Source organism: Anarhichas minor, unplaced genomic scaffold (assembly GCF_050575085.1).
Source record: "Anarhichas minor isolate MPS153535 unplaced genomic scaffold, ASM5057508v1 ptg000014l, whole genome shotgun sequence".
NCBI classification, from domain to species: Eukaryota; Metazoa; Chordata; class Actinopteri; order Perciformes; family Anarhichadidae; genus Anarhichas; species Anarhichas minor.
Genome location: NW_027466460.1, coordinates 7,491,482 through 7,505,253, shown reverse-complemented (window position 1 = coordinate 7,505,253; position 13,772 = coordinate 7,491,482). Strand labels below are relative to the sequence as shown.

At 38.0% G+C, this 13,772-nt stretch overlaps 1 protein-coding gene across 1 annotated transcript; it reads left to right on the top strand.

Moving 5' to 3' along the window:
• The first annotated feature begins 5,471 nt into the window (after positions 1 to 5,471).
• gucy1a1 (guanylate cyclase 1 soluble subunit alpha 1) lies at positions 5,472 to 12,630 on the top strand. Its single transcript, XM_076091991.1, has 7 exons — positions 5,472 to 5,711; positions 5,968 to 6,035; positions 6,649 to 6,737; positions 6,877 to 7,558; positions 8,898 to 9,429; positions 11,114 to 11,257; positions 12,472 to 12,630. The coding sequence occupies exons 1-7, from the start codon at positions 5,472 to 5,474 to the stop codon at positions 12,628 to 12,630; spliced, it is 1,914 nt and encodes a 637-aa protein (XP_075948106.1).
• Positions 12,631 to 13,772: the final 1,142 nt, after the last annotated feature.

The following is a 13,772-nucleotide window of genomic DNA, read 5'->3' as shown; positions in this document are numbered from 1 at the left end:
CTGCTGCATTCTATTGGTCCATACTGGCCCCGCCCATTTATGTTGCATTCATGGTGACTCGTGATTTGTAGTTTTACTGGATTACACCGTGGTGCCATCCTTTTCCTAGGAGAGATGCGTCGTTTTTTTCCCCAACATTCTGTTTTTGCAACTAAATCGTGTGTCATGGTAGTTTTCAGTTTAATTGAACTAAGAAAAAATGATTTTCAACATTCAATGGTCTAATGAGAAAGATATACAGATAATTATAACAAAGTGTTTGTGTTAAAATACTGTGTTTACATAGAATGCACAGACTGAATACACATAAGGCCTGTGGAGCATCATAAATTATGTGAGCAAACAAGAGGCAATTCTTTATTGGGATGGCACAATGCAGAGCACTTGAAAGTGGGAATAGGTTAAACCTACATTTGGGGCACATATATAATAAAATGTAATAATAATAATACTTATACTACTTCTAATAATCATAATAATACAAATGTTCTATTGGCGCTGTAGCTTCAACAAATTCTATAGACAATCATGCTCACTGCGGATGAGTGCATTATAAAATGTCCTGTAGTGATGCTGTTTTTGCATGTGTATCACAATGCAGGTTCTGCTCTCCTAGGCTTGAGTGAGGCATCTGATTATTCCAGCATCAATGCCTGTGTCACCCGACTCAAAAACATGCATCAACATTCTTATATTTTTATCCTATGGTTAGGCTATTTATATGGATTTTAAATTTACTTTGTTTAATACAAGGATAAATAATGCAAGGAGAGTGCAAAGAGTAACAAGTAACATAACAGAACCCTGTTTCTTAGTGCATTGTCTGTTTGCCTCAGGCTATTAGATGGCAGCCATGCGTGCTAGGCCAGGCAGTGTGAGCAGACACTGGGTTAGAGATGCTGTAGCTCTTGCGCATGTCGAAGTGGGAGCTTTCAAACTATTATGCTTGCAGCAAACCTCACCACCAAAACTCATTGACCTTAACAACTGAAAAATAAAATCATCATGAGACGCCACACTTGTAGATAAATCAGATAACAGTACATAATGTACTGCTTTTTACCAAACGTTGAGAATTTGAATTATGGGTCAACTTTATGGATATCTGAAGATGAAAGGACCTGCTGAAACATATTCACATTACAGCCCTGTTATACTTGTTCAATATGTTCAAACGTATTAACTATTCTTCTTCTTCATTACAAAGTCAAATAAAGCACATGCCCAGAAGCAGAGTTGAAAATGAGGTCAGTTTTAGGTCAGTCGTGTTCTGTTCTGATATTGTTTCTGTAGCTTCTGTATAAAATCATTAGTAGTTTGTTAGGGGAACTGGGAACTCAAATGGCCCATCTCACACAAGCATTTAAAATCAATCTTCTGAATGTAAATTGTCAGTATTTGAATAAACACACTTAACAGGTTCAGTGCACATGGCTTGTTTGTAGTATTAGCAGGTATGAGTACAGACGAAAGTGCCTCATTGTGTAGTATTCACTTTATTTTGAAAATGTGGAGAAGAAAACACGAGTTTGTCTTTTGTGCTCATTAGTTTGGTGGACCAGTTTTGACCCATAGCGCTCAAAAAAGGTCCACTGTTAAATCTGCCGGAGTGCATAAATGCAACATTACCAAAGGTTTACTGTAAGTATCTATTAAAGTGCTTTATGTGTCTGTCTGAATACAGTATTTACTAAGTGCAGCTCAAGTATATACATTGTAACTGTCTGAGTTCATGGCTGTTGAGTTCCTGTGGATTTAGTGTGCTTGGCTTGATTTGTGATGAGATTAGCTATCTCTCTCTTCTTACCATAAACAGAGTATTAGGATCTTTGGACGAGTATGTGTAGTGACTGAATATATGGCAAGCACCATGGAAACTCACATTACAAATGTACATTCATCACTGATTCTGTGAACGCGTTCAGAAAATCAGCTCAAAACTCACCTCTTTAGACTGGCGTTTGGGTAAAACCCATGTCCTAGACCTGCTTTTAAATTTTAATTTCTTCTAATTTTGTATTTTATAATTATTGGCCTTATGGTCACATTGTGTTTTTTATGTTTGTAATTCTGCCCTGTTAAGCACTTTGTGACTTATGTCTGTAAAAAGCGCTTTATAAATAAATGTTACTTACTTACTTACATATGGAAATAAGCAAAGTTAATATTTGGATTAATTTTCTTATAGATTCAAACAGGGAAGGTGACATTATTATATTGCTTTCAGTCTTTTTCCATCTCATGACCTCAACATTGGTGGTTGTTGTTCCATTAATAACTAAATAAAAAAGTCAGCATGTAGGGGAAGAGAGAGAGCAAAAAAAGGAATTGAAAAATAGTGTTCATTATTAACAATAATAACAGTTACTTCATACAATATGACTACTGTTGGTGTTTGGTTACTTAAAAAAAAAAAAATATATATATATATATATATAAATTATAAAAAGTGGAACAGAGCTTCTGATGGAAATATACACATCTTTTGCTTTTGGAAAGTGCTTTAGCCTCACATCATTGGTCTCGTACTGATCATCACTAACAGGTTCAATCTATGACAACCTCTGAGAGACAAATAGATGAAGGAATGACTGAAGAGAAAAGCAATTCAATACTGTGCCCGATTCCACTGCCATAATTAACCTGAGTATCATTTACTCAAGTACTGTGCTTAAGACTTAAGTACAGTTTTGAGGTTGAGTATTTCCACTTTATGCTACTATATACTTGCTCTCCATTACATTTCAGATTGAAATATTGTTCTTCTACATTTACCTAAGTTACTAGTTACATAAAAGAGTACATTTTTACTTACAATATAATCACTTTATAAAATATTCTTATAGAATAAACTTCCAAATAGTAGCGTATATAAAGCAGCAAATAGCTTCAGTAATCCACACTTAGGTGCAATTATGTTGAATGTGTTTTTACTTTTGATACTTTTATATTTTGCTGATATTTGTGTACTTTAACTTGTAAGATATTGTTTGAATGCATTCGTTTAGTTGTAGCTGAGTATTTTTAGATTGTGGTACAGCTACTTTTTCTCTTCTTTTTCATTTAATCCAGCAGCTCTTTGTGCTCCCTTATAGCCCCGAATGAGAGCTTGACATTCAGACCTCAGCAGCACAGTCAAGCAAAAGCAACCTCTGATGGGATTGACTTCAGCGCAATTATGTGTTCAGTAAGGCGATGTAGATGTTGTGTCGTCACATTGTGTCACAATAGTTGGATTATTATGGTTAAAATATTGTTGTTGTTGCCCTGGAAAAATAAATATATGCATAACTTCTGATCGGCTGCCACCTGTTTGCTCAGGTAAAACATTTAAAACAATGGAGTCAAAACTGTGTTTGAAGTTCAGGAGATATTTTGAATATATGTTGTTATAGATTTAATTTCAGCACCTTACGTTGCACTGTTCAAACGCTAATGCTAATGCAGAATGTACTGTCGCACAGAAGCCTCAGTGGGCATGCCTCTCTTTATGTAGGGCATTCATTATTATTATTAGATGTAACAGTGTCATATTTACATAAGCTTGTATTCACACAACAACACATAAAACAGATACATGAAAAATCATGTACAAAAAAAATAGGAATGGAAAACTTCATTCAGCCAAATTTTGTTTGAGGGACAGATTTGGCTGTTTGCCTACCACAGACCTAAAGCTTCCCTATTCAGACTTTGATGACCACACACCCATCATTTAACATAAAGAACCATTAGTGTCTGTGATGAAATAACTTGCACATCTCAAAATGGGCAGTTTAATGAATTGCATTGAGGGTGGCCACTCTGGAGCAGAATGAAAGGATTCCCCCTTTAATCTCTGACCTATAAACCTTTTGTTGTGGTAGAAACATCCTGCATGGGCCTTGCTGTAAGACTGCCAATGTAAGCAGCATGCTCATCCAGAGTTATCCTGCGAGAAATGAGAAAACTCCCAAAGGACAAAGCTGTTCATTATTTAAGCATTAAAATGGATTTATTATGTTAGATTACGAAAATGCTCTTTTCAGACCAAACAAGGCCAACAACCAGTGCTCTAGCCTCATCTCGGCCAATGAAATCTATTTTTGATATGAGTTTTATAAATGATCACGAAACATGTAGTCCATCACTGACTAATTTCCTTAACGGTCTTAAATAAAACAAATCGACTCCACTTCACGTCAGACTTAAACTCATACAATGTTTTCTGTGACATGTAATAACCCAACAGACATATTAGTGAGGATAATGGCCTGTAAACAGATTTTGATGGGTGAAATTGGTGAAATTCCCCTTTAAGTCTTAAAGGAAAAATGACCTCTATAATTAGCTGGTTCTGGCTTTATGGTTTTATGCAATTGTAAACGTAATATCTTTGAGTTTAACAAGTAGGCTAATTTGAAGACGTTCCTGCAGGCTCTGGGATAAAGTATTCAGTAAATTAATTGACAGTGAAATGGTTAGTTGCAGCCCTGCAAAATAACAATAATGTTATTAATGATGATGAATAGCAAATGTTTTGTGGATTAGGAGTGTTCACGTGGCTGACTTTTAATTAAGAAGCACTCACGAAGCCATGCCTTGTGATACCTCATTTAAGAGGCTAACAGAAGCTACAGGCTGAAGGAGCTGCTCCTGTAGGGGATTGTACAATATACAGTCCCCTTGTGGACCGGTTATTTGAGCTTTAATAAAAGCACCAAGCGGCGGGGGAACCTTGCTATTTATAATCTTAAACATCGGACAGTTCAGTTGTCAATTTACAGATATTTCACGAAATACAGCAGGGAAGTTGTAATGCAGGGATACGTGTTGTGATAAGTGTGTGTGTGCGCGTGTGTGTGTGCGTGTGTGTCTGAGAGAGAAGGGCAGACATAAAGTAACCCATTTACAATATTATTTAAATGATCAGATAAAATCCTGTCAAATACAGATTTTAAACTTTTAGTAAACAGTTCTGCAGAAATGTGGGGGAAACAATATCACCAAAAATCTACAAACAAACCATTGAGCAGCACAGGCACACGCACTATAAAACCCATGTGAATACAACATGATTGTTCGTTAGGGGGAGCAGTCTGGTATGATGGGTACCAGAATATACTCATCTAAAAAAAGTCCACTGCATGCGAGCAGTCGCCTGGAAATAAGTTCTTATTGCTGATAGGTTGTTCAGCTAAACCAGCCCCATGTGCGCATGGATTGGCCTACTGCTCTTTTTTCTTCAGTTTCTCATTGGCTTTTGGCAATCCCCTGCCATCATTTGCCCGTGCAGATTTCAATGAATATTGTATGTGGTAGCTGGCTTTGGTGCTGATCATTTGAATCAGCGAGTCGCGAGGAGGAAGGTATCTTGGATGAGCACACCAGATGATGGAATTTCTCCCAGACACCGCAGCTGCTCGACCAGGACTGTCTCCCTCCGAAATTAGATAAGAAGAGCCGAGCCAGGAGATTATACAGCGGGGGAGATGTTCTGCGCGAAGCTGAAAGAGCTGAAGATATCTGGAGACTGTCCATTCTCCAGCAGCACCAAAAATAATGAGCTCGGAGACTTTCAGGAGCGCTCAACTGACGCCGCGGATTTATTGCCTATTTCTAAGGACGTGCACGGAAAAATAGGCGAGGATCTACCTCAACAGAAGACAAGCAGAGCCAAAGTTAACCTGCATACACTTGGGGAGAGCATCCGAAAATTGGCATGTCCCGAGGTGAGTTTGATTTAGTGATATTCAAACCATGCGAGAACTACAGTATGACTTATATGTATTTATGATGAAAAACCCCAGCTCGACTGCAGTTGTGTGTTTGTCGCATATCTGCCTCAACGTATAGACATCATTACTGATATAAAGATAGTCCTGCTTTTAAAAACAATATTATTTGCGGGCGTTTTTTGCATTTCAAGCTGCTGTTCAGTCTTTGTCAAACGATGACCTTTAACTCGCTGAACACTTTGTCATACAGTTTCAAAGCCTGCACACTGCCCTCCAACGAATGATGACACTCTCAGATCAAACCAGGGACTCGGAAAGGTAACACCTCTATTTTAAATACAGCTGCCACCGTAATAACTACACTACTCCTCTTAGATTGCTTTCATTACTGCTGCTGCGGATATCTTGCATCCATAATAACAAAAAAGATGAGACTGCATTATTTGGCCCTCTGTTTACATCAATATCCCTTACAAATTTATTTTGACTGACAATAATGTGTAATGCATGCTGCTATGGATACCCGGAGGTAGAGAGTCCCTTACAAATCTGCTGAAAAACACAGTATTATCAAAAATGCCAAGAAGATAATTAAATGATCCAAAAATGTCCAAAATGTCAAACATCAAGCTGATTGCAGATTCTCAAATGAGAGAAATTGCAGCTCTGTCTTTGTTCATAGTAAACATAATATCTTTGTGTTTTGGGCTGTTGGTCAGACAAATAAAACATTGAAAGTCTTAAGATTTGGAAATTATAACAATTTTTTCAAGGCAAAACAAAGCATGAATTAATTGAAATTAATTAAGTGTTTGACGGATTATCTGATAATGCAAATTATAGGTAGATGGGACTTTAGTCAGATATTTTGAAAATAAATATTGTCCACTGAGTGATATAAGTGTCTGACTTTGATATTTGTGTCTCGCAGTCCAATCATTTGTTGTAAAGACTATCACAGTTGCACTGATGAGCCGGAACATTTAGTGGAAATGATGAACATTTACTCAACCAAGACAGGTAATGTCACATCTGTCATCACATCTGTCAAATCGTGCAAAATAATAAAATATGTTATTTTTAATTTCAGAATTCTGAATATAAAATTTAGTTTTGTGGGCTTCACATCTTTACCCGTTTCCTTTCATTTGTCTGTCAGCAATCCATATGGAAGCTTTGAAAGTTGCTCTTGGCGAGGAGCTCTTCAACATGTGTTATGAGGAGGACGGACACATTTTGAGGGTGGTGGGGGGAGCTCTCCACGACTTCCTCAACAGCTTCAATGTCTTATTGAAACAGAGCAGCACGCCGCCCAACCCGGACAGAAAGGATTGTGTAAACCAACCTTCGGTGCTGTGCTTAGACAAGGATGCAGGTCTGCTTACTGTCTATTTCTTCAACCCCGGCCCGACCACTGAGCTCTTCTTCCCTGGAGTCATCAAAGCAGCTGCCCGCCTGCTGTATCACACCACTGTGGATGTGTTGATGGACCATGCCGGTGCTAAAGACAGCATCTTGCAGTCCAGCCCGCAGCCCAGTCTTCTGTACACAGTTGTAGTTAAGGATGCTAAAAATCGGAGCCCCAGTCCGCTGCGGGCTACCTCAGCTGGAACCCTTCCTACCTCTCTGTTCTCCACCATTTTCCCTTTCCATCTGATCCTGGACCAGGACTTGGTTCTGTTACAAATAGGACACGGGCTCAGGAAGAGACTGCTCAGGAAGGATGGACTGAGGAGGTCCTCTACCTTCCAAGAACAATTCTCTATTGTCTCTCCCCAGATCAAATGTACCTTTCAAGGTATTCTGACCATGCTAAACACACAGTTTATCATTCGGATCAAGCATGGAGTCTCCATTGCAGATAACACAGGGAAGGTATGTCAACATGTCTGCGAGATATAACTTGAAAAGTGACGTCACTGACTAATGAGGCGGAAAATGTCCTCCGGTCATTGTCTTGATAGTAAAATAGAGAGAAAAAATGATGCTATTTATAAGCAGCAGAGCTTATTAGTGTTGTACTCGGGTGCACTTGGCCTGAGGTAGAGATAAACATTATACCCCCAACGGAGATCAGAAGCAAATGTCAAACCATTTCATCCATCAAAGGCACAGCCATGCTCCTGCTATTTATGTGAGGTTGCACAGCAATTGGTCGTCATGATGAGATAAATTATACATCAGTGAGTAAACATGGCAGTGGTATAATAACATTCAGCCAGTGATGCTTCCACTTACTATAACACTAGTCTTCCAGCGGTAGATTTACTGTACAGAGTGCAATTAAAACAGGTAAATATCAGTAAGGGTCTCAGTCTCTTGCATCATGGGGTTCGTGATGCATTACTCAGCTGACACGTTCAGCACTCACAAACATAATGTTCAACATTAATTATGTGACATATTTCAAAATACTCCGGCATGAATGTGGCTCTGTGAGGCTGTAATAAGAAAACAACGTGATAAAAGTTAAGGTCCAAAAATATCGCTCATCTTTTGCAGTCGTGCTAAAGTAAATGTAATAACTGGCACAAGGGTGGTGTCAGAATAATAATAATAAAAAGATGAAAGGTAGGAAGTATTTGCTTCAAAATAGATTCTTTGGTTTCATTACTGAATCATTAAATACTTCCAGTTAATACATGAGGAATTATTAGGTTTGTAATTGCTCATGTATTGTTTATCATTAAAGTCAGTACTAAACACTGATGATGATGTTTGCCATGTTAACCTTCTTAGTATAAGGTATTGGCATGCCAATGTTAAAATTAGCTGTAGACAGTTGATGTTGATGGGAATGTAATTCATTTCGAGCCAAAGTACTGCAGAAATTAAAATTTGGCCTCATGATGGCGCTAGATGAAAGGTCAGGAGATCTCCAAGGTTCACAAAGAAATGTCTGCACCAAATTCCCAAAAAGTTGTCAAGACATTTCCCTTTGAACCACAAATGTCACCTAATGGTGGCCCTAAAGGAAAAGTCAGAGGATCCCCTAAGTCAGTAGGTTTCATTCTCTGGGAATCATGAATGTCTGTACAAAATTGAATGGCAATCCTTCCAATAGTTGTCCAATATTTCAACCGTGGCTAGTAAAAGATTTACTTAGGTTAGATGGGATTTATTTTGATCCACTGGAACATAAATAAACCTTTTGACATTGTTTATTGTTGTGGCTGACAGCTGGTGGAAAAATGAACATTACTCATCATCTGATCTTTCGTTTCAGCTCATGGACCTCAAAGGTCAGATGATCTATGCTTCAGAGTCCAACGCCGTCTTGTTCTTGGGCTCACCATGTGTGGACAAGCTGGAGGAGCTAACAGGCCGCGGCCTCTACCTGTCAGACATCCCTATTCATAACGCATTGCGTGACGTAGTGCTGGTGGGTGAACAGGCCAAAGCCCAGGACGGTCTGAAGAAGCGTCTGGGGAAGGCCAAGGCAGCCTTGGAGCACGCTCACCAGGCACTGGAGGAGGAGAAGAAGAAGACAGTTGACCTCCTCTTCTCCATCTTCCCTGGCACTGTAGCACAGCAGCTGTGGCAGGGCCAAACAGTGCAGGCCAAGAAGTTTGACCGAGTCACAATGCTCTTCTCTGACATAGTAGGCTTCACTGCTGTTTGCTCAAGCTGTACCCCGATGCAAGTGATAACCATGCTCAGTGAGTTGTACACCAGGTTTGATCACGAGTGTGGGGAGCTTGATATTTATAAGGTAGGTTAATGGAATAAAGGAGTATACTGCTGAGCATTATTTTGATTTGCAAGAGCTGATGACAATGTTAACCCTTTAACCTATGCTTTTTTTATCTATTGCAACTGCTGTGTTGAGAATATATGAGACATTTCAGAAGTAGCTGACATTAGACAGATACGTTTATACAGTTTTGTCACAAAATGTTAAAATGTAATTGAGGTTTTAGTATCAAAAGGTTCAAGAAATAAGCACCATCAGCCAGTGAACATTCTTGGCTATATGTCAAACTATTATGCTTCTTTTGGCAAAGTGTGAATGACATGGTACAATACTAAGTCACATTTAACATCCAAGTATATTTGTTTAATACAATCTAAGATGCGACAATACTTATAGGCAATTTACCACATTGAATTTGAACATACACCCTTACAAATATTATTTTCTGCTAAATGTTTTACCAAATAACAGTTTTTATCTAATTCTGTAGGTACCCTGTAGCCAGTGTATTTAAATAAATCACATTTCAGATTTTACTCATTAATTAACAGTTGACGGTCAATTATATTCTTTGTAAATGTAACCTCCCTAAATATTTTTCTAATGACGTCCCTGCACTGCCAGGTACAGTATGTAATTGTGGTGAAGGATACAAATATAATAACTTCTGATATTGTGATATTTCTGTTCTCATAGATTTTGATATTTGGCTTAAATATGATCAGAATCAGCTTCAAACCTTAAATTCCCAGACACATCATAAAGGACACAACCTCAGTGTCCATAATGGTACAGTAGCTATGGCCCTGCCTACAGCTCGCTAAAAATACATAAACTGTCTTTTAATGCTCGTTTTTCTAAGGTAACTGTATAGCTGTGACAAAAACCTATATCAAAATGTTAAGAATTAAAAAACTACAGTAGCTCACAGATTTAAAAAAACAGATTAACGTTTCTGTCTTTTGACAAAAAAATGATTTACTACATCAGGTACTATTATAGGGTGTATGAAGTTAAATAATTTGCCTACACAATTTTTTTTTAAACAAAATAATACACTATTCCACAACAGGTTGAAAAAACAGAGACTAAAGCTCAACCAACTCCTCTGGTGTCTACCAAAGGCTGCTAATCTACAGGGAGGTTGGATAATGTAATCAAGGTGTCACGGAAGCATAACAGAGAGAGCAGCATGTTTGACAAATATCTCGTAAAACGCAAGGAAGTCAGAGGTTCCTTCAGGACCCTGTTTCCACTCCACATGTATTAGCCTAAAAATAGTCTCACTTTGTATCTGTCACATAGCTGTTGAGTGCTCTCCGGTCCAGATTTAGAGGTACAAAGTAGAGGAAGAAGAAGACGAAAACCCTTTTGGACTTTTTAATATGACCAGGGATAAAGTACTGTTAGAATTTAAGTTTTATTTCCCCTCAGTTTTTAGCCCTTTGTCTTCTGCTGCACGATGTAGAGCGAGTCAGATTGTAAAGAGATTTTGATGAATGTCTTCTTCACACTTGTGATTTCTTTCACAGGTTTATTGTATTCATGGAAAAGTAGATTTTTGATCAAGTTTATACTTCCAGGACTAGAGCATTGTGTAGATTCCCTGATAAGGAAGGAGGGGGGCACACGCAGCATCTGAAATCTTCTGTCTCAGTTGCTAGGTTAGAAATCATGTTTAATGACCATCTTCTGTATTCAGGTGGAGACTATTGGTGATGCATACTGTGTAGCTGGTGGCCTACACAAGGAGAGCGAGACTCACGCTGTCCAAATTGCACTCATGGCCTTAAAGATGATGGAGCTTTCAGACGAAGTTATGACACCGAATGGAGAACCAATACAGGTATGGGTCAAGAATTGATTAGCATAATACTCATTTATCCATTTTATGTAACTTCTAACAACACCAGAGAGTTTTCATATAGTCTAAGTCTAAAAAGAAAAGCCTTCCATTTTAAAAGTAATTAACCCTTCTCCAGCAGAGTAGTTACTGTCAGTGAACATGTTTTCATGTCTTGGAATTATCTTCTATGTCTGTAGAGAATTTAACACAACATGCCATGAAGTAAATCAGGAAATCAACTCTCTACATTATGCTTCAGTATGTTACTGTACTGTTACAAATTCTTTATGTAAAGCTACTAAATGAAAGAACTAAAAGTAACAAATGTAAACTAAAAAGATCTGTTGACTAAATCAATCGAGGTAAACAAAAAAATGGCAAATTACATGAAATTGTTTTTAAAAAAAGTTGCCAAAAACATCATTACAGTTTGGAAATCAGTTTCCCATTCGATGCAAGCGCAGCCATCAATAAGTATGGTGTCTTGAGTTTAGATGTTTTGTTCTAAAAAAATGCATGTATGGTAGATAATATGTTTGTAGCATTTTATGTTGTTCGCCTAAAAACAGTTACATTTTAAAATGTTTTTTTTTCTAAAAATATCAATCTCATCTTTATGTCATGAAACCTCTATGGTACTTGGCACCAAAATTGCCCTTTTAATTAATGATTATTCTGTGGTAACTGTAACCTCTTACACCACTGGAAACAATTAACATATATCAAAACAGTTGATTTTCAAAAACATGCATCTGCAGTATCTGATGGATTCAGAAAGTTGTTTACACTAAGCATATTTTCTGTATCCTAACAAATGTTTCGAGTGCATTTCCTTCCTTATAAAACATTGACAAATGTTTATTAAAAGTAGTCCATCCATGTTTACCTTCTGGTTCATTGCCTTTGTTGGTGCTTTGCTACATTTGTTTGCCCATTTCTCCCACCAACTGTTGATGAGCATAATAGCGTGAAAGTGAAGGCAGGATGTGCGTCATGTGCATGCATGATCTAAACAAAACTGGGACCCACTCATAAAAAGCATAACTCCGTAGCTCTACTGGTGGTCAAAAACTCTGCAGGGTACCTTTTAAAAAGGAGTACATTTGCAGGGGAATATTTTTTCTGTCAGAATTTGTGCTCTAGTGAGTATTTACAGCAGCAGGGCGGTGATTTTTAGGAGCCTGAATTATGTTGAATTATGCATTTTCCCTCAGATACGTATTGGCCTCCACACTGGTTCTGTACTGGCTGGTGTAGTTGGGGTGAGGATGCCTCGCTACTGCCTTTTCGGGAACAATGTCTCACTGGCCAACAAGTTTGAATCCTGCAGCCTGCCAAGTAAAATCAACATCAGCCCTTCAACCCACAGGTGAAGTAACACAGCCAATCCAGGTTACAAATAATTCCTGCATAACTCTCCTCTAAAACATTTTCTTTGACTGAAAGATGCAAAAAACAAGTAAATGTCAGATTAGAACCAATACTGTATGATAGCGTATGCTTCCAGAAGTGGTTGCTGCAGCGATACAAAAATAAAAAATGCTTTAGACAGGAATTTTAACTTTTAGAACAGTACTGTGTTTCTTCTTGTGTCAAATAACTTGCCACATTGTTTTTAGAGTCATGTTTTATTTGTGTGCTCTTTGTCCCAGATTGCTAAAGGATCGGCCAGAGTTTGTCTTTGTCCCCAGGTGCAGACAAGAGCTTCCGGCCAACTTCCCAGAAGACATCCCTGGTGTTTGTTACTTTTTGGAGGCCACCTTCAAAACTGACTCTGAAAGGAAGTCAAGCTGCTGCGCAGCCCACAAACCTTAGATATGTCAAAATGTAAATGTATCCAGTGAACACAGTGCGAACACCTTGTATATTTTGGTTGAGGTTGTTTAGATATTGATATTTTCAAGCCTATAAGTCAAACTCTTGCAGCTGCTTAGTTACAGACATGTCCGTTTGCTGTCAAACATGAGTCTCGTCTCTGTACAATTATCCATTTGTACAGTTGTAGCGCAGAAAAATACTCACTTCCTTAATTTTTCTTCCAGAATGAGTCATCTCTGCAAGTAGATATGATGTAAAAAGTGGCTTTCTTCGACTGTTTTGTCAATTTTAACATTTAAGAAGTACAACATACATAAAACATGTGCAAAATGTGGCCAAAAAGGGCATACCATTTTTCATGAAATGTCAATAGATGCTTCTGGTTTGCTGTAAATAATTAAATATGTTGTCTTGTTTATTATGATATAGAAATACATTTTGTATGTTGATCCTCAAAGTGATGTTGCTAAACAAACTGGTTTATTTTATCAAGATTGTTTTCTGTAAATATCTTACTGGTCCATTCACACCTGTCCAGACCTGCTGAAAGCCCCTTGGACTGTTTGTACGGCAGAAGAAATCAAGATTGAAACTCAGATGGCTTTGTGTTTCAGTGGAACACTTCATGACAAATTATTTGGAAAAGCTGAAGCAAATGATAAAGTTAATCAAAGATTAAGGAGACGTCCAGTCGTCT

Bases quoted from the DNA above. Each gene is read 5' to 3' on its own strand.
- gucy1a1 (XM_076091991.1), top strand. From the start codon at position 5,472: ATGTTCTGCGCGAAGCTGAAAGAGCTGAAGATATCTGGAGACTGTCCA. The intron at 6,738-6,876 runs GTAATGTCACAT...TTTGTCTGTCAG, and splicing joins CATTTACTCAACCAAGACAG to CAATCCATATGGAAGCTTTG. The intron at 7,559-8,897 runs GCATGGAGTCTC...TGTGGCTGACAG, and splicing joins CAGTTTATCATTCGGATCAA to CTGGTGGAAAAATGAACATT.